General features: G+C 34.2%; 1 protein-coding gene across 3 annotated transcripts; it reads left to right on the forward strand.

Annotated features, from left to right (window-relative positions):
* Positions 1 to 463: 463 nt before the first annotated feature.
* Positions 464 to 19960, forward strand: LOC108346306 (uncharacterized). 3 transcript variants are annotated; one of them, XM_017585350.2, is made up of 24 exons: positions 467 to 799; positions 3381 to 3461; positions 7203 to 7302; positions 7426 to 7510; positions 7611 to 7660; positions 7885 to 7964; positions 8193 to 8252; positions 8603 to 8702; positions 8793 to 8870; positions 9051 to 9118; positions 9236 to 9304; positions 9383 to 9460; positions 9545 to 9640; positions 13041 to 13111; positions 13530 to 13607; positions 13710 to 13803; positions 15831 to 15929; positions 17049 to 17266; positions 17356 to 17470; positions 18032 to 18163; positions 18238 to 18345; positions 18414 to 18523; positions 18612 to 18713; positions 18795 to 19960. In XM_017585350.2, the coding sequence occupies exons 1-24, from the start codon at positions 755 to 757 to the stop codon at positions 19321 to 19323; spliced, it is 2646 nt and encodes an 881-aa protein (XP_017440839.1). In that variant the 5' UTR covers positions 467 to 754; the 3' UTR covers positions 19324 to 19960. The 3 variants fall into 3 exon arrangements, 2 of the variants coding, with proteins under 2 accessions (XP_017440839.1, XP_052727699.1); XM_052871739.1 differs by lacking the exon at positions 3381 to 3461; XR_001833798.2 differs by lacking the exons at positions 17049 to 17266; positions 17356 to 17470; positions 18032 to 18163; ... (2 more) ...; positions 18612 to 18713; positions 18795 to 19960 and having other exon boundaries at positions 464 to 799; positions 13715 to 13803.
* The last annotated feature ends 1746 nt before the right edge of the window (positions 19961 to 21706 follow it).

The following is a 21706-nucleotide window of genomic DNA, read 5'->3' on the forward strand; positions in this document are numbered from 1 at the left end:
ACTTTAGTATTTATTAAAAAAATCAATAAAATATAAACTATTCCTACTTATGTACTTATGATATGAAATATTTTGAAAAACATATAAATATATATATATATATATATTTTGCGCAAAGTTGCACTAACTAAATTATATCTAAGAAAGACCATATACAAAAACAAATTAAAATATATCACTTAGTAGTTCATCTCAATGAAAAACAGGAAAATTCAAAACACAGGAGCTATAGCGGCATGACAATGTAAACATACATTCGCTCAATTAATCGTTTTTGTATAGTTTTTCAAAAGTTCCAAACAGTACTTACTACCCATGCCATGTGATTAAATTGCGAAAGAAAGAAAGAAGCGCGCAATCGCACGGATCGCACTGAAGTCAATGGTCAAGTTGTAAATTTTGTGAAACCTCCAAGGGTATTAATGCGATTCCAAGTCATTAATTCAATGCCTTAAGAGTTTTCTAGTTCTCTTTTTGCTTAATAGAAGGTCGGGGACAGTCTTGCACAGAGAAAAATATTTAAGGGAAGAGAGAAGAGAGAGAGAAAGAGAGAGAGAAAGAGAGAGAGAAGAAGGAGAGGAGAAAGTTCACGCACTGCTATGTTGATGGCGGTTAGGGTTTCTTGTTGATCCCGCGAAACTTACTTCTTTTGCTGTAATTGTTTTCCTTCTCATTCTCCTTCTCCTCAAAAACCCTAATTCGAAGCCCCCAAGATTAAGTGTGTCATTTCTTGCTTCAATTTCGAGGAGCTGCAATGGGAGCGCCAGAGAAATCACAGGCTAGCACTAATTCGATGCAGGCAAGCTTCTCTATTTTAATTTGACACCTTATGCTCTTTCCTAGAATATAGAGTCTGCAGTTTTTTTTTTGCTTTTTGGATGTTGTTTGGACTTCGTGTTTCGATTTAATTTATTGGAGCCTTTTAATGTATTTAAGTGTTAGCTTCGTAAATTCACTTGGATTGGTTTTCATATGGTATCACTCGGGTCCCGGTACGGGTCCGGTATGCTTCCTCCCTTGCTTGGTTGCTTGGTTTCGTAAACAGCTTATTTGGATGGTTCCATGCTGTATGCAATCTAGTTTTTGTCACTGACGGATCCTTTTGTATATATGTGGTTTGTATGGTAGCAAGTTCGTCTCATAAGATATTGACTTTGAATCGTCTGGGACTGGTTACCAATTGAAACATGGTTAGATGCTTTATGCTTTTAGAGAATTGGGATTGTTTGGTGTCAATTAAAGAATCAAAGCAAGTAGGCTATCTTGTTATATTAATATATGGTTTTAATTTCTTGGAAATTATACCCTGGAATTTTAGGATGTTAGAAATTGAAGTGAATGTTAAGAATATAGTTTGTCTTTAGACTTGTCTTGGAGATAATGACGGTTGGAATTTATTGACAAGGATCCAGCAGTGTTGTATTGTCACAGTGCAGAGTGGTTAGAATTTGTGCAGTTGTTGTATTGTCACAGTGCAGTGAGCCAGTTATGTATTTATGGTCCAATTTATAGTCTTGTTATGATTTGCTGCTGTTAGCTTGGTGGTCATTAAATGTACAAAGCATTTTTTTTCAGTGAGTTACTTGCACTCATTTCCCTTTTTTACTTTTCTCAACCTTTTTGATTGTTAATACCCAGTATTAAGCCTGTGGTGACGTGTTTACTACTACCTTCTATTCAGAGTTGAAATTGTACTCAGTTCACTTTATCAATGCTTTAACGTGAATTGTTATGCCTTAAGCACATTAGGAGAAAATTGTTATGCCTTAAGCACATTAGGAGAAGCCGACTGGAAAGACTAGTTCATCAGGTGGAGTCTAATGGCTAAACTACTAGTTTGCTACATTGAGCTTCCTATCCTAGTCAATGTGTTAGGGATGCGAGACTCATAATAGGATACTTGGTACTGTGTTCTTAATACTGTTGATTGTTTCCCTAGTGATTGTTGGCATCATACTTAAATCTAAAAATATAATATATCCATTTGTTATAGTTTCTTTGGAATTTTAATTGGATGTTTGTGTAGTTGTTTGTCTTTTGGCTTGTTTTCTTTCACCTACTTGTTCGGCTCATGTGTAGACTGGTCAGTTATTTAGTTTAACTTTTTATGAGAATTTATCAATCAATTTCATTAATAATAAAAAATTCACATATTGTAAACTAATAAATCTGATTTTTATTCAAAGATCAACGCTCACAAGTAGTATATTTGTCTTTTTAGTGCTTAAACGTTGGCTTTATTGCAAAACACCCTCATTACAATCGAGGAAAGAATATTATATCTGGTTTTAGTATTTTCACATTAGGAATGTTCTATCTCTGATTACATTTGAATTTAAGTGCATTAATCACTTGGGAAACGATCAACTAAATCAAGAACACGATGTCTAGTATTCTTTATGAGTCCTGCATTTCGTAGAATAGGAAGCTTGATGTAATAAAGTATTAATTAAGCCATGGGGATTTACATGTTGTAAACTAGAAAACAGATTCTGTATTAAAAGATTGGTACTCAATAGTATTATATATATCTGTTTAATGCTTTAATGTTGGTTTTATTGTGAAACATGCTTATTACATCTGTGGAAAGTAGATCATATGGTTTTCGTGTTCTCATGTGAGGCATGTTCAAACTTTTGTTACATTTCAATAATATTATTCTCTTGTGCCAATTTAGTCAAACAGTTAGGACTAGGTTTTTAAATTAACAGAATTCGTCTCCTTTGATCTTTACAGCTTAACTTGAAAAGATACTTTAGTACTCTTTTGAGAGAAATGATTGGAAATGATGTTTGTTGATAAATTAGGAAGCCTAAACATTATCCACTTGGTCTTCAAAACTGAAGACAGGAATTGTATAGTTTTGGACTGAGGATTCATAATAATGTTGATATTAATTTTCAGTTTATTAACTACTATCAACTTGGAAGACAAATTGTTTTTGTTATACTTTGCAATTCATTATATATTTCTTTTCTTCTTTGTTGTTCTTCTGATTTTTCTCGAACCAGTTTTGGAAGTTTGGGCATTATTGTTTCATTTGGCTCATACTAAATATTTTCCTTTTTGGCCTTTTATTATTTGCTAGTTGCTTCACATTCTTTATTGCAGAATATTTAGATTGTTTTTGAATTAATACGTTATAATTTAGATTCACATGTTCAATAACATGAATAATAGATATTTGCATGAGACCGTAGCTGTCTACTGAAGATTTATGCATGTTGTTTTTTGGTTTTGTTTTTACTTATATTGTAACACAATATTATGTATTTGACATGCAATGTGCTCTTCCTGGCTTCTGTATTGCTATAACGTGTGGTTGTGAAGCACACATGATAATTTCTTTTTACTTAATCTCTCTCCTAACTGGATTTCAGCGTGTCAAGGTATATCGTCTAAATGATGAAGGGAAATGGGATGACCAGGGTACTGGTCATGTCACTGTTGATTATCTAGAGGTTTGTGAATCTTTTTTTATTTTTTGAAGCTTTAATTTGTGATATGACAGCTTGGTTAACGACATCATTTAATTTGAGTAGCTTGTTACACATAGTGGAAAAAAGGCTTTTGATTTGCTTGAAGCTTTCATTAGTGAATGACCTGCCATCACTTTTAGCTGCTTTGTTTTCCCTCACGTAGTGTTTACATTGATAACTGCTAAATTATAAGAAATTTGAAATGTATGGGAATTTAATTGCTTCGATTATTATTTTTTATTTAGTAGTGGGTTTGAAATGTGGATAGGGATGCACTAAAGTTGAGGTTGTAACACCCTATATTAGTATAATTCTACTACTACTGATTAGAGCATTACAGTTTTTATATTTAGCATAAACAAGCACATAAATATATACATTGTATTTACAATCCTTCAAAATAAAAAAATAGTATCTTTCAAAATTAAATACTCTTTTAACAAAGGAGTAACGTACAAAATACAATTATATAAAGGGTGTAAATACTATTTGCCAAACAACACATTAGTAGTCTTACTGCTGTCCACCACTCCCACCTGCACTCTCTTCTCACGTATAACATCATAGCAGATGAACAAAACACAAACAATAAACAACAAGGTAAGCTAGTGCAATTGTAATAAACTAATAAGATATACAATTCTCGTACAACATAGGCAATTCTCATCAATTCAACCATTCATCATATTTATCAAGAATCAAATGTTTATACCTGCCCTCATTGACAAGACTTTCAATTACTTAGACATTTGACTCTACTTTTGGAAGACACATGTATTGAGTAAACTCAAAGATTTTGCACTTGTCATACCATCTCACACTCCCATGGAGCAATAAACTAGGACCAATGGCCCTCCTCAAGAATGACATGGTAAATTCTTTATACATGGGGGTTTGATTGTTTCATATTGAAGCACCAATCGGTAGGAACCTCCATCGACTTTCACAACTATGTGAGTTGGATGCTCACAGAGTTAGGATAATCTCATCACAACTCAATACACCCTAAACTCACTCAGTATAACACTTCCTCCTTGGAAGCCACTATGCCCTCATTCATTCTCATAACAATTCATTTATCAATCATTTCATCTCATAACATCTCATTTACCAAACTATGCCCTCTTGGTCCCATTGGCAGATCAAACCCACAATTTCAGATTATACACCAATTTTATACTGTAAAAAACAATTTGCAAAACAATAATTTCACCTTCAGCAGTTCTAACTATCTCAATACACCAGTACAATCATCAATTATACTATCAATCAAACCATTACTTTATCCTAACCATTCAAACTCAATTAGCTCTGTATAATTTACTAGCTTCCCTTACCTCAAAAGTAGAATTTACACACCCACATGTGTCCACACAACTCAACTGTCACAAGTAGCTCTAATTACACAAAGAAAAACCAGATCAATGATCCGAACATACTCTCATAACCACAAAATAACCACAAAAGAGCTGTGATTCATATTGAGCTACCTAAGGTCACATGCATCCCCTTAAAGGCCACATGCAACCATGATCAATACTGACTCAAGAGAAAGAGAAACTTACTCTAATCACAAATATTATCGGTTGGTTGTGATGGTCTCTACACTAGGAGTCCTAAGGTGGGCTCGGATCTTCAAAGAGACAAAGGATGAAGTCAAAATCTTAGAGAGATGGCTGATGATGTTTAGAGAAAAAGTTTTAGAGAGATGAATGTTTTTATAAAATGAAACTTGTTTAATAGAAATTCTATTTATAGATTGACTTTTTAATAATAAAATATTTGAGTGTCATTTATAAAACCATATATTTTCTTAAACGATTTTCTAGATTCTTACATAGGTGAGAGAGTTCATGGTAAAAATGAACTTCCAAATTTTTTCACTTTAGACATAAGTTGCAACCCCTTCATTTTATTTGAAAAAAATTCCCGTAGAAAATTCCTTTAATTTTGAAAGTTCTTTGTATATGATGCCAAAAACAAATAATTTTATGTGGTATGTTAAATTCACTTAAAAGTTGACTTCCTCTCACAAAATTCCTCACTCAAACATACTGCCAATTTTTGTTGTTATTTGAAGGTAGTTAGAATGAAGATCTAACTTATAATTGGGAAGGGGACTGAAGATTTTAAATCATGTCATTGTAACATGGTTCATAAGATCCTACGAATTCATGATCTATTAATTTTACACTCACAGACATATATACAATTAATAAGAAAACACAAAGACTTAAAGTCATTGTAAAATACTTGCATTAAAAAGTTCATAATCTATAAGGTTATAACTCATAAACTAGTAACTCAGTATGAAGTTTTTGAAACTCAAGAACAGAAATTAAAGTCTATATATATAATTATCATATCTAAAATGTTAGTAAAAAAGTGACCCTCCAAAAGATATTTGCTTGGTCCATCATCCAAATTCTCCAATTAGAAGCATCACCGATGTCTTGAACCATGTTATCTTCAATTTGGAGCATCCCCATCCAAGTTGTCCACATCCGAACTTTGTTGTCTCCACCACCATCCTCCCAGTTGCGTCATTGTTGGATTGCTTTCTGGGCATTCTAGATTTAGCATAATTGATACAACATCTCTTTATTGCTTTGGTCAATTTCTTCTTTTTGGGGTGGTCCTAAACAAAAGCAAATGCAATTAAGATTTAAGATGAAAAAGTAGTTGACTAGCATGTAATTTTAAAAAGGCTAACAACGGATTAGAATTTTCATTCTCTTGAAAATGTTAACACAGCAAATCTCAGTTATGTTCACACTTTGAGGAACTGCAAGTATACATTTCTAGCATAATTTCCAATTGACATTTTTAAAAATACGTGTTCATCTCCATCAGACTCCCATGCTCCCACCAATTTGTTGGAATCTTGTAAACTATCATTCCTGCTAAAGGACCTCCAAGCTGAGTTGGTCCTTGAAAAGTTATATGTCAACCATATGTGGTTTTCCGGATCAACCACATCCTTGTAAGACAATGTATTCATATAGTCACACCTCGATTATAATGTGATTGAGGGTTAATAAAATAGTCTACAACATGTTAAGGCTTTTGAATGGTAGAAAGTTGGGTGCACCATGATAAAATGGGTGAACTGTTAGTCTTGAATTGAGGTTAGACTGTAAAATAGTTTATGTTAAAGTGTTTGCTCTGTGAATTATATCTGAACTATCTTCTTAAACCTCAATTATGTTAAAGTTCTGTTTGTGAAATGGGCAACCATAATAACTAATGAATGGACCTATCCCATAATCCAGCTTGTCAATTTCACCAATTTCAGATGCTGCATGAAAAACAGCTCATGTAGGGTACTGAAGATTGTTGAGTTGCGTAATCCCATGATCAGTTCACGATTTTAACGACCATGGAGCCTTTTATCTGTCTTTGAATTGGAAAATTATAAAATTATCTATTTTTAATACACATTATTTGAAGGATTGGTGAAAGTATTAATTTTACTGGTGAGTTCTGCTGTCTTCTGATATGAGTACCATTTTATCTTCAGATTTCCCCATGATAAAATGTATATGATGTAGAGCTAATATGGTTTGTGTATTAACAAAATATATTCTTATTTGGTATTACTGCATGTAAATGCATGTCATTTATACCTGTTTTTAATATTTTCTTTTTCTTTTTTATTGGACAAATTTTGAGATTCCTTGCATAGAAAATAATTAAAGTATTAAAGTATAAATCTTAATGCAGCGATCAGAAGAGCTGGGCTTATTTGTTTATGATGAAGACGATAATGAGACCATACTGTTGCATCGCATCAGTTCTGATGATATTTATAGGAAACAAGAAGGTAGTTGGTAGCTTTTATGCTTCCTTCCTCTCTTTCTCTGTAAAGGGAAGTTGTCATTCATTTATGTTTGAAATATAAGGGGCTGTTGTTTTATCAGTTTGATGGATGCTTTTTGCTCTTCAGATACAATCATCTCATGGAGAGATCCAGAATATGCTACAGAACTGGCACTTAGCTTTCAAGAGACTAGTGGTTGCTCTTACATATGGTTAAAACTTAACTTATGATTGTCTATTAAGTTGCATTTTTCTGGTTTTTTTTTACTGCTGCTGTATATCGAGCTTAATTAACATACATGTTTTGTTTAGGGACCATATTTGCAATGTGCAGAGGAATATGCATTTTAATACATTAAATAGTAAGTAATGCGAATTTAATCTCATTACTAGCTCTCTGTTGGATGTGCATATGTTTTGTGTCAATATTTGAATGTTCAAAAGATCACCAATGAATATTATTTCCTATGAGCTAGTTTTAGCGTCTGCAACATAGGAATGTAATGTATACCGCTGAATTGTGCTATTTATGTACTTTTTTATGGGTTTATTGAATAAGTCTGATTGTTTTTTCTGGATATCTCAGATGAGCCATTTCACAGTGTCAATAGTGAACCAAGGGAGTTGCCTGCTGTTGAGCTTTCAACACTTCCTTTGATTTTAAAGGTTTGGACATTATGTTAATCTTACTATTTTTTGCTTTCAAAGTGGGACTTTAAACCTAACCTAATATCATAAAATTAACTTGTAAAGAGAGGTTTGCATCCGATTATACACTATGAGCATATTTCTAGTGACTGGGATTTTTTGATATCTTTCTAGAATAGAACCCATACACGCATGCATACCACTAAACTTAATATGTTTTTGTTGATTTTTTCTTTTGGTTTGCAGACTGTGGTTGACACTGGCTTTGCAGATCAGTTGCGGCTTACAGAACTAATATTAAGTGATGTAAGCTAACATAAAACTCCGGTGATTGTGCATGTTTTTTCTTCATTGGGTACACTGGTGACCTTCATTTTGCAAACTTGTGCTTTTCGTATAATGATTTATAGTTTTTTTTTTTTAATTTATGTTTTGATTAGAGAGTTTACTGTAATGGTGCATATCACAGACCTAGGACAGTCCTTATCCCAGTTCCTATATATAATCAAATTCACTGTGATTTGAGCATCATAGTTGTTCATATAATGCATGTGAGAATGGTGCTATCACTCTGTCACTTTGAGCTGCACTACCTGCTTTTCTTCTAGTATATTATATACGTGTACATTCTTTTTTCATTGGGGTTTATATTGCAGCAAGAGTTTTTTCGGAAGCTGATGGAAGTATTCAGAATGTGCGAAGACTTAGAAAATATTGATGGCCTTCACATGATTTTCAAAATAGTCAAAGGGATTGGTCAGTCTTCAATCTTAAACCCTTTTCATTTGGATCCTGATTTTGTCAATTATGTTTCATTCATTCTAGTGATATGTTTCTGCATTGCAGTTTTGCTAAATAGTCCAGCGATTTTTGAGAGAATTTTTTGTGATGACTTTATAGTGGACATTATTGGTGCCCTCGAGTGTAAGTGTTTAGTCTTTTTCATGTCTATTCTCATGTGGTTTTGCTTTAATATTTATAATAATTTGTTGGCTGTATTCAGGGCTTATAAAGGTTTAAATTTGATTTACGTGATTTACCCAATTTCATTTCTTCATTCTTTCTCTCCACCTTTTCTGAACCACTTGTTTTAGCAATATGCAGATGATCCAGAGCTTCCCCATGTTCAACATCATCGTAAATTCTTAAAGGAGCATGTTGTTTTTAAGGAGGTATCATATGCTATTTCTTTTTTATCTTTTGGAAAGCTGTAAGTTAGGTGGATCTTTACTCTGTAAATGTCTTAGGAATTTTGTTCCTAATAGTATGTTGCCTGTTTTCTGTTGTAGGCTATACCTATAAAAGACCCAGTTGTGCTGTCAAAGATTCATCAGACATATAGAGTTGGTTTTTTGAAGGTTTGGGTTTATATTATGCTTTCATGGCTAATTGCTTTCCTCTTCACTATGATTTTTACCTTCCCTTCTCACTTTCAGGATGTTGTTCTGGCTAGATTATTGGATGAGGGTATTGGTGCAAATCTTAACTCCATAATACATTCAAACAATGCCTATGTAAGATTTGATTAACAAAGAATGGAGACATATCATTTTGTTTGGTGAATGTTGTCTTTATGGTTGTCTGCTGTTATTTTTTAGGTTGTCTCTTCATTAAAGGATGACAGTGCATTCATCCAGGAGTTGTTTGCTAGGCTAAAATCACCCACCACGACTCAAGAATCAAAAAAGAATTTGGTAAGCCTTGTTGAAGATTTGTTTTACCTGCTTTTCCTTTGCTATACTCGGAAGAAAGCTGTTCCTCCTTTGCGGGTTTGATCTCTTACCCAAGGTTGTCAAACTCAAGAGTTTACATAAACTTGAAAAAGTTTTGTAAACTTGACTCAGAGACTCAACTCGTTGTAAGAGTTTACTTCACACGAAGAAAATTGTAAATAACATACTAATTCAAATATTACAATAAAATAATTAATCAAAATAGTCAAAGGAAACAAGTTCATACGAATACAAGTTCAATTCAAAATACTTTAAATATCTAACCTCTTCCTAAGCATTTTTGCTTCTATTTTTAATAAATAGGATACGCTTAGACTGCACTCAATTAAATTTGGTTCATTCCTAGTCACTTTAAATTGATTGCTGATTTCAGTTTTGAACTACAACATTAAAAAAATATTATACAATTATTAAATAACTAAAAATAATCCCTAATTCTTAATTTAAAAATGAAATTTAAAGTCCTTAATAATTTCCTAATTCCTAACTAAAAAGTCTAATATAATATATATATATTGCCCTTCCAAAATGCTGCGGCACACCACCACACAATAAAAATTGCTTAATAATCCCTTCCTCCTAAACAGTGCGATGCTGCATCTGACCATCAAAAAGACCCACCTTTTGGAATATAAAAGAGCCCCACTACACAAAGCTGAAGAAGAACGAAATGGAGGTAACCTCAACATCACGAATGACAGCGCGGTGAGCAAGCAGTGCGCCATGAGCGGCAAGTGACGGTGACGCAGTGAGGAGTGGTGAAACCCCAATCTAATCACGGCGAGTTATTTGTTTTCCAGTTCGCACACAAATGACTATGGTTTTTGTTGTTTTGGGTTTAAACAATTTCTCCTTTGAACTTGCCAACTCGGTTGCAAACTCACGAGTTTGAGCAAGTTGACTGAGTTTGCTTCTAATTCTACCGAGTTTACTCCAAAAATGAGTTTACTTCCGAGTTAACTCGGACGTCGTGTGTAGAAACTTAAACTCATGTGTTAACGAGTAAATTCACGAGTTTGATAACCATGCTCATACCAATATGAGTGATTGAGGGGAATGATTTTTGATAACATTCCCTTCCAGTTACATTCTGTACTCTGGACATAGATCACCATCCCTTGAGTTTGAATTCTTCTCCTTCCATCCCTATTACGTCCACTCATCTAATAAATAAACTTATATATGGCAGTGCTATTGTACAATTCCATCTTGATGTCATATCATATTTGAATTTGGTCCTGCTTTATATTATTACACATTTTAGGTCGCATCTGGTTAAATTTTACATTTTCACTTGTAAAAGAAATACAATCCCTGTAAATGGTCTCTCTGTTCTGTTTCATTTATTCCCCCTAATCAGCTTTTATGGTTAAAAACTTTGGAATATATACTTTGTCTTGAGTCGTGTTTTCTATTGTTAATCAATGTAAGTGCTATTGGTGTGGAACACCTTGTGCTCCACTTTCAGATTTCCTTGAACAATGCATGTCCTTTGTTGCTGGGCACTGTCTACTCCAGTAAAGGTTTTCCTATTCTACGGTCTTCACCTTGATCACAAACTAAATATCCAACCTGTGATGTTCAAACCTTCGAAGAATGTGTTTGTTTAAAGTGAACCCATGTAATCTGAAGTGTTTGTAGTTGCAGTGGTGCATTCACATCATCTGCTAGTTTGACATCTGCTTTGATTGAACAGAGGATATATATTGATAGAGTTTAGACCAAGGTAGTTGTAATCAATGTTACTAAATCTGACCAAGCTTGGCCACCAGCTGGACCTGTTTGACTATGAAACAGGCCAATCACTGGTTCAGTTTAGATACTGAATCGGGTGTGCTAATGAATTGACACTGATGTCATCAATCCATACATAAACTGGTCTGGACTGCTGCAAATTGTCTGAGTCCCAACTGGATTTTCTTGGGGCCAAGGTCTTCTGCATGCTGTAGTCATAGTGATCAGACGTAAGTGCAAGTACCTGTGTGTAAATCGGATTTGACTAGAGCAAATCTCCCCTGAGAAAAGTAGAGGGCTTCTCATGACTGTAAAAATCCTTGCACTAGCTGTGAAAAATAAGTGCAAGTATGTTTGTAACTGCATTATGCTGTTGGCTGGTTGTCAAGCATGTCCGAGTGCAGATACTTGTAGGTTCTTGTGTCATATGTGTAAGTATAATAGCAGTAACAACAACAAAGCCTTATCTCCCTTGGAAATTTTGATTACATTGATCAAATGATGCCATTCAGCACACTTGAAACGAAAATAGTGAAGTGCTTTGTATTAGAAAGTGGGCTTTAAGCCTAACTCAACCCCTGTAGGGTGAGGTTTGCACCCACTTATAAACTATAAATTGGCCTTATCTTTAGTCGATGTGGGACTTCCAACACCCCTCTCACGCCGAGGTATATACATCTCGAGCGTAAACAACAAATATCGCTAGGATAGGCTCTAACCATGGTGTTGATTCCATGTTAGAAGTGGACTTTAAGCCTAATTCAACCCCACAAAACCGGCTTGTAGGGTGAGGTATTATAAATTGGCCTTATCTCTAGTCGATTTGGGACTTCCAACACACCCCTCTCACGCTGAGGTATATACATCTCGAGCGTAAACAACAAATATCGCTAGAATAGGCTCTAACCATGGCTCTGATACCATGTTAGAAGTGGACTTTAAGCCTAACTCAACCCCACAAAACCGGCTTGTAGGGTGAGGTTTGCACCCACTAATAAACTATGAATTGGCCTTATCTCTAGCGATAATTTGTTGTTAGTTAGGCTTAAAACCCACTTTCTTAATATGGTATCAGAGCTATGGTTGAAGCCTATCCTAGCGAGATCTATGTGGGTATTCTATTCTTCTATTCCACCCGCTATCGGACTGTTATCAGACCACCCAATTTCTACTATCACGCACGAGATGTCTATACCTCGGCGTGAAGGGGTGTGTTGGAAGTTCCACATCGACTAGAGATAAGGCCAAATTATAATATATAAATGGGGTGCAAACCTCACTTTACAAGTCGGTTTTGTGGGGTTGAGTTAGGCTTAAAACCCACTTTCTAATACTTTGTTTATTCTTCACATTTCTTTTCTTCCAAAAAAGTCAGGTAAACCCATATGCACCATAATAGAGTAACTTGGTAGATACCTCACTATCAGAATAGGGTCTATGTTTTACTTTCTTTAAAATGAATCATGTCTATGTAGCTGTTATCATCTATGTTGAGGTTATATACTATTAGTTCTTCCTATCTTGTATGGCTATATTTCTTTAGTGGCCAAATAATGCCTTGTTTGATGTTTATGATTTTCCGAAGATTATATTCTAAACAGTGTTTTCCTCTTATTGGGGTGAACAGGTTTATTTCTTGCATGAATTTTGTAGTTTGAGCAAGAGCTTGCAGATGGTCCAGCAGCTTCGGCTTTTTAGGTATGTTACATTTGAATGGTCTCATGAGATAGCTGGTCTCTTAAATGAACAGATGCTTCTTGCTTTCCTTCCATTTATTTTGGAGTTATTCAGTACCTTTCAGTGGAAAACATTTTTCCTTAGTCTGCTATGGAGTATGTGATGGTGAGCCCAATTAGGTTTTTTGATTGAGCTCAAGTGGAACACCTGAAGAACAATTTGCACACATTTCTCAAGGAAACTTTTGATAGTCTGTGATAAGTCATGTATATAGTAGCTTTTAAATGAAACCATTGTAGGAAACCTTTTACTACACTTTTTTGACTCAATACTTGTACCTGACTCACGCTGATTACATTTGTAATGCCATTTATTTATTATAGAACTGAGGAGTTATTTAATCCCATTGGTTATTAATTTCAAATTGGAATGTATGCAGGGATCTAATGAACGAAGGCATCTTTGATGTTGTCACTGATGTCTTACAAAGTGAAGACAAGAAGCTTGTGCTAACTGGGTATTGCTCCCTTGTGAATTTGATTTGTGTAAAATTCAATTATTATATTTGGTACATTCCTTATGATTAATTTCTAATATGAAATCACTGTGATGGTTGCAGAACAGATATCCTCATTCTTTTCTTGAATCAAGATCCTAATCTCTTGCGATCCTATTTTGTTCGACAGGAAGGATTTGCCCTTCTAGGACTTTTGGTATGTTTTGTATGCAATGAGTTTACATATATCTTCTATGTGACATTCGTATACAGAGATTTATAATAGACAGAATTTTTTTATCGGTGAACCTATGTATGGTGTTCTCTGTTGCTAAACTGCATTTTGAAACCAGAAGTCAGTTGTGTTATTTAGTGGAGTGTTTTGCTTGTTTCCTTGTATTAGTGCTGCTAACTGTTGTAGGATAAATGTGTATTCAGTGATGGTAAAACTGATGTCGGACATCAAAGAATGAATACAGGTCATGATATAAAGATTAACGATTCAAAACCAAGGGAAAGAAATTAATGATTAACCAGAGGACTGTTCTGTTAGCATTAACTTTGAGCAGTTACTGCAAAAAGTCTGGGCAAAAATGGAAAATTGGGGATAGGTTTAGATAGATAAGTTTGATTGTGCTTCAGTGTTTTTGTTTTTGGTTTTTCTATACTTTTTTGCAAAATAGTTTTACAATTTATTTTAGAAAAGAAAATAAAAGAAATTTGTTTATGACAGTTTTAGAAGTTGCAGAAGCTTTTTTTATTCTTTTAAATTTAAAGACAGTTTTCTGATTTTGAATTTTCAGAAGAACAAAACTTACGTACGGTATCTGTGGTACTGTAGGTGCTATTCTCCAATCAAATTTGGAGTTTTACTTTGATATTTTAATGTTTATTAAATGTATCTCATTACTGAGGTGAAACTCTAAATAGGATTGTAATGTACTATGTTTTCTTCTTTTTAAAATAGTTGATAAAAGCATGCTGTCAAACTTCTATTTTTATTTCAAAACCTAAAATCATCTGACAAATGGGCATCTGACAAAATTTTAAAATCATCCAAGTAGGATAATTCAGTTCAGTGGAATTGGGTGCTTAATCCTGTGTTTGGAAGCAACTCAGGATTTGAAAAATAAGTTCTTCCTAGAATCAGTAAACAAATTTTTTGAAATTTGAATATTGTTTCATTTCTGACTTGCGGAAATTGTTGCTCTGACTAACAGCCACATTGATAAGGATAGGAAGAGGCCTTCTTTCCATTGATCTAATCCTTGGTTCCTTATTATTCTATTGGGCCCCATCTGTGGGTTGCAGATTGGTCTGTTTTCCTTTGAGATTCGAAGCCCCAATCTGATGTTCCAATTCCAAATATAATTAAGTGGCTGGAAATCCATAAGCTGGATAGTGATTCATTGCAGTGATGTTTCTGTGAGTTTTTTTCAAAACAATTTGGGGGGAGATAGTGTTTTGGCCTTTATATAGTTCCCTGGTAGTAAATTTAGTTTGGAAGATGCAGTCACCAGGCTCTCACGTGCACAAATTAATGAAACTGATGCTTGCTTCTGGGTTTTTGATTGCATTTCTGGGAACATGGAAAAAAATATTCTGAAATTTAATGCATTTTTGTTTAAATAAGTGTATCCAAAACGATTCTGAAATTTATTATATCTTTAATTAGTTATGCTTCAGATTATGTTTGTGTCTTTATGACCTTTTCTTATTGCAAAATAAAAATTAATAAGGTGAGCTTTTGCATATTTTTATTATATAAACTACTTGTGTTGCATCTACCACCTTTAGATAAAGCAGCCACACCATGTCCTCACTCTGGATCTAATTAAAATGTAATTATTGGGAGGCATAATATTGAAAAGAAATGAGTTTATGTATTATTGACTGTATTGCACATTAAGACTACTGCTTTTCTGTTAACACCACGGCGGTTGTGACACAGACTCAATGGTAAAACAGTTGTGACTGACCATGACAGTTGTAACAACTGATCACAATGTTTGTAACAACTGATCACAATGGTTGTAACAGGCATCTAACTAACTAAATCAATTACAGCAAATAATAACAAACTTCTATATACAATGGAGTTATACACCTGCACATAATATGCGATTTGTGGAAACTATCCACATAGTTTCAATATTTACTAGTTGATTTGCTATATATCTAGTTATGGTTTATTGGAAAGGGTAGCCCAGCTCATATTTATTACGCATGCTATCTTTTACACAGGTTAAAGGAATGCTAACAGATTTTGAAGAGAACATGCACTGCCAGTTTCTTGAAATTCTTCGCAATTTATTGGACTCATGCACATTGACTGGATCACAGGTTCATGATTTCTGCTATTTTCTGGAGCCTATCAATTCTTACCTTGCTTGTAACTTGTTGTATGATCGATATCTTTCTTGACTGATATATTTATGTTTGTTTTTCTTTTGTAGTAGTTAATTTTTAAGTGTCTCATCTTAAATTAATAATTTGTCAATCAATTCTTTGACTTAAAATTTACATACATTTTCAAGCCCTGATATTAGTTTCTTTTGCACTTGCATACGTTTTTATGGTGGTATTTTATTATGGTGAATTTCTTTGCTTGCTATACTTTGATGAAAACTAATAACATGTATTGATGGTGGAGGGTGCAATTTAGAATCTACTGGTGGTAGCTTTTCATTTGGAGTCACTGTATTTGGGTGTTCCTTTTCTTTCTAGATTTAAATTTAGAATCACTCATTAATGTTTAGTTCCACGCACAAGATGTATATATCTCGGTATGAGAAGAATGTGTTAGAAAGTTCCACATCGACTAAAGATAATGTCAATTTAAAATATATATGTGGGTACAAATCTCACATTATAAGCTAGTTTTGTGGAATTGAATTAGGATTAAAATCCATTTCTTAATAGTGAGAATTTAAATTTAAAGACACCTAAGATAGTTATTGGCAGAAAGTAGGAACAGAAACAATTACATACTAGAACATGTAATACTAACTGTTTTTATGGGTTATTAGAATATGATGAATAGTAACTGTTATGTTGATGGAGAAAGTTAGGAGCAGTTACATTTCATTTAATGTGTAATAGGAAGACTGATGTCTTATCCGGTAATTTGAACAGTGAACTCATCTAACATCTTTTTGACCATGTGATAGCCAAAGTCTGCAGTACTTTTTTATGATTTAAAAAAAAAAAATACTATTTTTCAATTTATCAGCTGGTGTTCCATCGTTCTTTTCTTTTCTTGCATTTTGAAGCCAACACACTAAGTTTTGTTTGTGCAGGGATAAATTTTGAATGTTGAATTGTATTTTATATTATATCTGCTGAAAATTGTTGGAAAAACTTGTCAGTTAAAGTTTCACGTAAGATGAAGTCTATTTCTATGTTTGTATGATGGGTAATTCTTGAACTTGTTTTATTGACGATTTTAGTTTTATCTGACAGAGGGACACTATTATTGACATATTCTTTGAGAGGCATTTGGGGCAATTGATTGAGGTTATAACATCATCTTGTCCTTCGGAAATTACTGCTGGTGAAAGTGACAAATCAATAGGTTCTGGGCGAAGAGCTCATTGTCAAAGTGGAACTAAGCCAGAGATACTATCAAACATATGTGAATTACTATGCTTTTGCGTCCTACATCATCCATACAGAATAAAGTATTTTCTTGCTGCTCTGCAGTGTCCAGTTGATTTTGTACTGTTAAGCATGGACATTATGTTTATGGTTTTCTCTTTGCTGTTTTTAGGTGTAACTTTCTTCTTAATAATGTGTTTGAAAAAATATTGCTATTGACACGAAGAGCAGAAAGGTACTTAGTTGTTGGTGCTGTCCGGTTTGTACGAACTATTCTCTCGCGTCATGTAAGTTCAAATTGCCTTGACTTCAAAAAGAATTAATCTGATTTTATCACTGTTCAGGGGGGGTATTTACAATATGTGGACAGAGGCCTATTATTACATTCTTATGATAGAGCTAAAGTTTCAAATCTGTCCAAATAAAAGGTGATTGAGAAATAAATCTGGGCACAAATACAGTAAAATAAAGTACAACTTTTACTGTTTCATTATGATTTGTGGAGATAATACCCATTGGTGCAAGAAGACAAGAATTTTATTTTGTGGTAGATATCTCAGTTTTGTCAGCTGCATTGATGGCCTGGTTTGATAATTTAGGGGGTTTTGTCTTTAGTATTGTCACCATGGCTTCTGATATGACAGCTGTCTATCATAAAACTGACTTTTGCTGCAGTGAAAACCTGAAAAGAATTTAATGTTTTTTCTCATTTAAATATACTTCATGATTATTGTAAAAATCATGTGATTTGTAAACCTTATTACCAAGGTTGTTTTTCCTTTTAAAAAGACAGTTCATTGGCTGATTTACTTGCATTTTATCTAACAATTTGGAGTGTTAAACTGCAGGATGAGCATTTGATAAATTATGTTACTAGGAATAATGTACTCAAACCAATCATTGATGCCTTTGTTTCTAACGGCAATCGCTACAATCTGCTCCATTCTGCTGTTCTGGAGCTTTTTGAGTTTATTAGGAAGGTGTGAATCTTTAGTAAGTGTTGTGGATCTTAAATGCCTCAAGAAATGTTGAACTGATACATTGCATTGTACAGGAGAATCTTAAAGCATTGCTGAAATACATAGTTGATTCTTTTTGGGACCAGCTGGTGAAATTTGAGTATTTGGCGTCCATTCACTCACTGAAAGTAAAATATGAGCAGGTAAATCTTTTTCTTTGAGCATGACTTGCGGTTGAAATACAGGCTTGAATTTATGTGCTTGCTTGCAGTGTTTGGATAATGGTGGGACAAAAGATGCTGCTACTGTTGTGGACCTTCGTAGACGAAATGATGAGCGTGCTTTGGAGAAAGAAGAAGAACGATACTTTAATGAGGACAGGTACATTATCTTCTTTCTTGATCATTCTAAGGAGATTCAGTTGTTTATATAACTAGCATGGAGTCTTACTTTTCGAGTATTTGATTAGTGATGAGGAGGATATTGCTTCTGCATCTGTTCCGCGGAATCAGAAAGGACACCAGCAACCTAATCTGTCCAATGGAGTTGCTTCAAGCTATTCACAGTTAAGGTAGACTTCTGTTTCTTAGTATTATGTTTAACTTTCTGTAGTCCATATGCTATAAAATTATTTGTTCATCTTGCTTTTTAGTCCAAGGTCACTGGTTGACTATGAGGATGATGAGGACGATGAAGATTACAAACCACCACCAAGGAAGCAGCCTGAAACTTCTGAGGAAGATGATGGGGTACTGGAGTCTCTCAGGCTGAAGAGGAAGTTGCCTTCAAAAGATAAGGAACCTGAACTTGTGAAGAAACAGAAGTTATCAAAGAATTCTAAATCTAAAGATAGTGTCTTTGCTGCCTTGTGTTCAACATTGAGCCAAGCTGCGCTACCTAGTAAGAAAACGTCAATCAGCATTCAGACGAGTGCTCGAATAGTTGAGGGGAGGATGGGCTCTAGTGAAAATAATCAGGGAGATGTACAAAGTATTTCTAGAAGCAGTTCCGATAATAGCAACACTGCAGGAGAAGACAATCACATAGAGAAAGAGGCTGAAGACTCTAGAAACTTTTCCGATTGCTTGCATGCAAAATCAGATAACATACAATTGGGTGGAGAGGAGCGTCCATTGGTTGCCCCAAAGTCCTCACCAGAGATGGCTGTAAATGGATCGTAAGCTTTCACTCATGCAGGAAGGGAGATTATTTGTTTCATTTGATGTCTAGATTTGCTGGTGGGTAAGTGGTTCTGACTACATACATAGAGCTTTGAAACGAAGGAAATTTACCTACAAAGGGGTAAATTCTGCTTATGCGTTGCATCGAGGACGTGAGAATACTGTACAGTGCCACTGAGAGGCGGGGAGATATTAATACAGCAACGTGGGTGGATATGCTCCAATTCTTCAGTTTGCTATTTTGGGCCTTTGAGCTAATGGTTGTTTTTGTATGATATTCCTGAAATAATTTTCTTAACTTTTCCCGTCCCCAAAATTTACCTCTTCCAGCTCATTTATTTTCGAAGTTTGTCAGGGTATCCAAGGTGCAAATGAGGGGTAATCATGTCATATCGTATCCCTTCTCAGTGTTTGAACTTCATGATTGAGGTCATCAATATCTTGTCCTACACAGCTCTTCCATGTGTCTTTTTTCCTCCTTTATTTCGGTTATGGGAATACGTGCAGTGAGTATCTAAGGCCCATTTTTCACTAATGTAGGGAATCGTCAGCCGTTGTAAATCTATTAAACTGTTGAGTATTGCAAAGAACTCTTATGCAGTTTTTCTACATCGTAACTGGATTTTGCATTGGTTAATTATTGATGCGTGTTGCTGCCGCGAACCTTGCATCGATCTTGTCTTTTTCTTTTCCGTATTTCGTATTACGACGCCTTTTGTGCCGAAACTGTAATTTTGCAGTAGCCCAGGCTTTATTCTTTAACACTAACGTACCTTTTTATATAGATTGGTTCTGATTACATACAATAGATCTGTGTGGACTGGATTCGAGAGTCTAAGTATGTCAGTAGTGCAACCGATGTTGTGAAAATCAATTCATGTTGCTTTTCTAGAAATGTGAACTGGTCGATTTGGGGTGTTATTATTCTCCGTGATATGCCAATAAAAATACTTTGAAACGAAAGACGTATAGTATACATGTTTTTCTGTTCATGATGTCTTTGACCAATGTTATCTCAAACTTACATTTTCTTGGTTTCTTAGTAAACAGTGTATTGGAATGAGTCAGTGTATTATAAGGGCATCAAACCTCAGTTCAGTTTAGTGGAACAAAAGTCCAAACATGCTTAATAAATAAAATGGTAACTTCTTACTATGGCTGACAAAAATAACTCACCAAATCTTTTCACCAAGAAAAGCAACCCTGCACACGTTTTTTCTGGTACTGCATTTGTGAGTGATGCTATTCATAAAATGTGTTCATCCTTTGATTGGGGTGATATAGCCAAAGATAAAAAAGTGTGCATGATCTATTGGAAGGATATATGTAGACAAAAAGACTGGACGTTTGGGGTTTGGGAGTCTCTAGATCTGCAATTCGGACCATATTCATGAAGTTAGAGTGGAAATTAATGATTAGAAAATTCACTACCTAAGTTGTTGTCGGTAAGTTGAAATACAATCTTGGATTTGAGGTGGCTTTCAAAGTTCAGAAAAGTTGGTATTGGTCAAGACATCTGAAATACAATCTTTGGAAGATATTTGAAACTCGGAAAGATGTTGAAGCAGGTACTGTATGAAGAGTGGTGAATAATGGACTCTCGATTTCTTCAAGACTGATCGTTAAGATAGGTCCACAGGGCTTATACTTCTATTTCTTTGGATGACCAGACTCTATATTCCTTTTTTTTTGGGTTTATTCTTTTCAACGAGATTGGAACAACCTTGTGTTGAACATTTTTAGCATCATTAAATCCATGTATCTTCCAATCTAAATGTTGTACCTGATGTCCTTACATGGGAACTCATGCCAAATGGAAATTTCTCATTGGAAATAACATACTTTTCCACAGATCTCCCGGGTTAAATCTGATTTCATGCATTAATCGATTATAAGTCTTTCAATAACGGAGCACCTGAATAATACAATACGAATAATACATAAGTTTACTCTATTTAAGGAATTAATATTTTTTATAACAAAAAAAATAACAATAAATTTATGAGATTTTATTTCATGATCGTTCAACTTTCTCATTTTTATTTAATGTATGATTTAATCTATCACTTAAATTTGTAATAATTTTTTTTAAGTGTGAATCATTTCACATTAACACTTTCTCTTTGAATACCATTGATGAATATTTTGAGAAAATATCAATGGAGAAATACAACATCTATAAAATATAAGTCCATCTTATATATGAGATTTATATCACTTCCAATTCAAATCGTGATCCTTATAAATATGCTTAATTTAATTATTCTTAGTTAATTAACTTATAATTTGATTTTCAACAATCAAAAGAATTAGAACTGTAGTTGAAAGATAGCAAGTAAGATATTAACAAAAGAAAAAGAAAGTAAAGGATAGGTAAAGACAT

This window comes from Vigna angularis, chromosome 1 (genome assembly GCF_016808095.1).
Source record: "Vigna angularis cultivar LongXiaoDou No.4 chromosome 1, ASM1680809v1, whole genome shotgun sequence".
Taxonomy (NCBI): Eukaryota; Viridiplantae; Streptophyta; class Magnoliopsida; order Fabales; family Fabaceae; genus Vigna; species Vigna angularis.

Coding starts and splice junctions, on each gene's coding strand:
- LOC108346306 (XM_017585350.2), top strand. CDS start 755: ATGGGAGCGCCAGAGAAATCACAGGCTAGCACTAATTCGATGCAG. Junction 8,871..9,050: donor CATTATTGGTGCCCTCGAGT/GTAAGTGTTTAG, acceptor AGCAATATGCAG/ATGATCCAGAGCTTCCCCAT. Junction 13,804..15,830: donor TTGCCCTTCTAGGACTTTTG/GTATGTTTTGTA, acceptor TCTTTTACACAG/GTTAAAGGAATGCTAACAGA.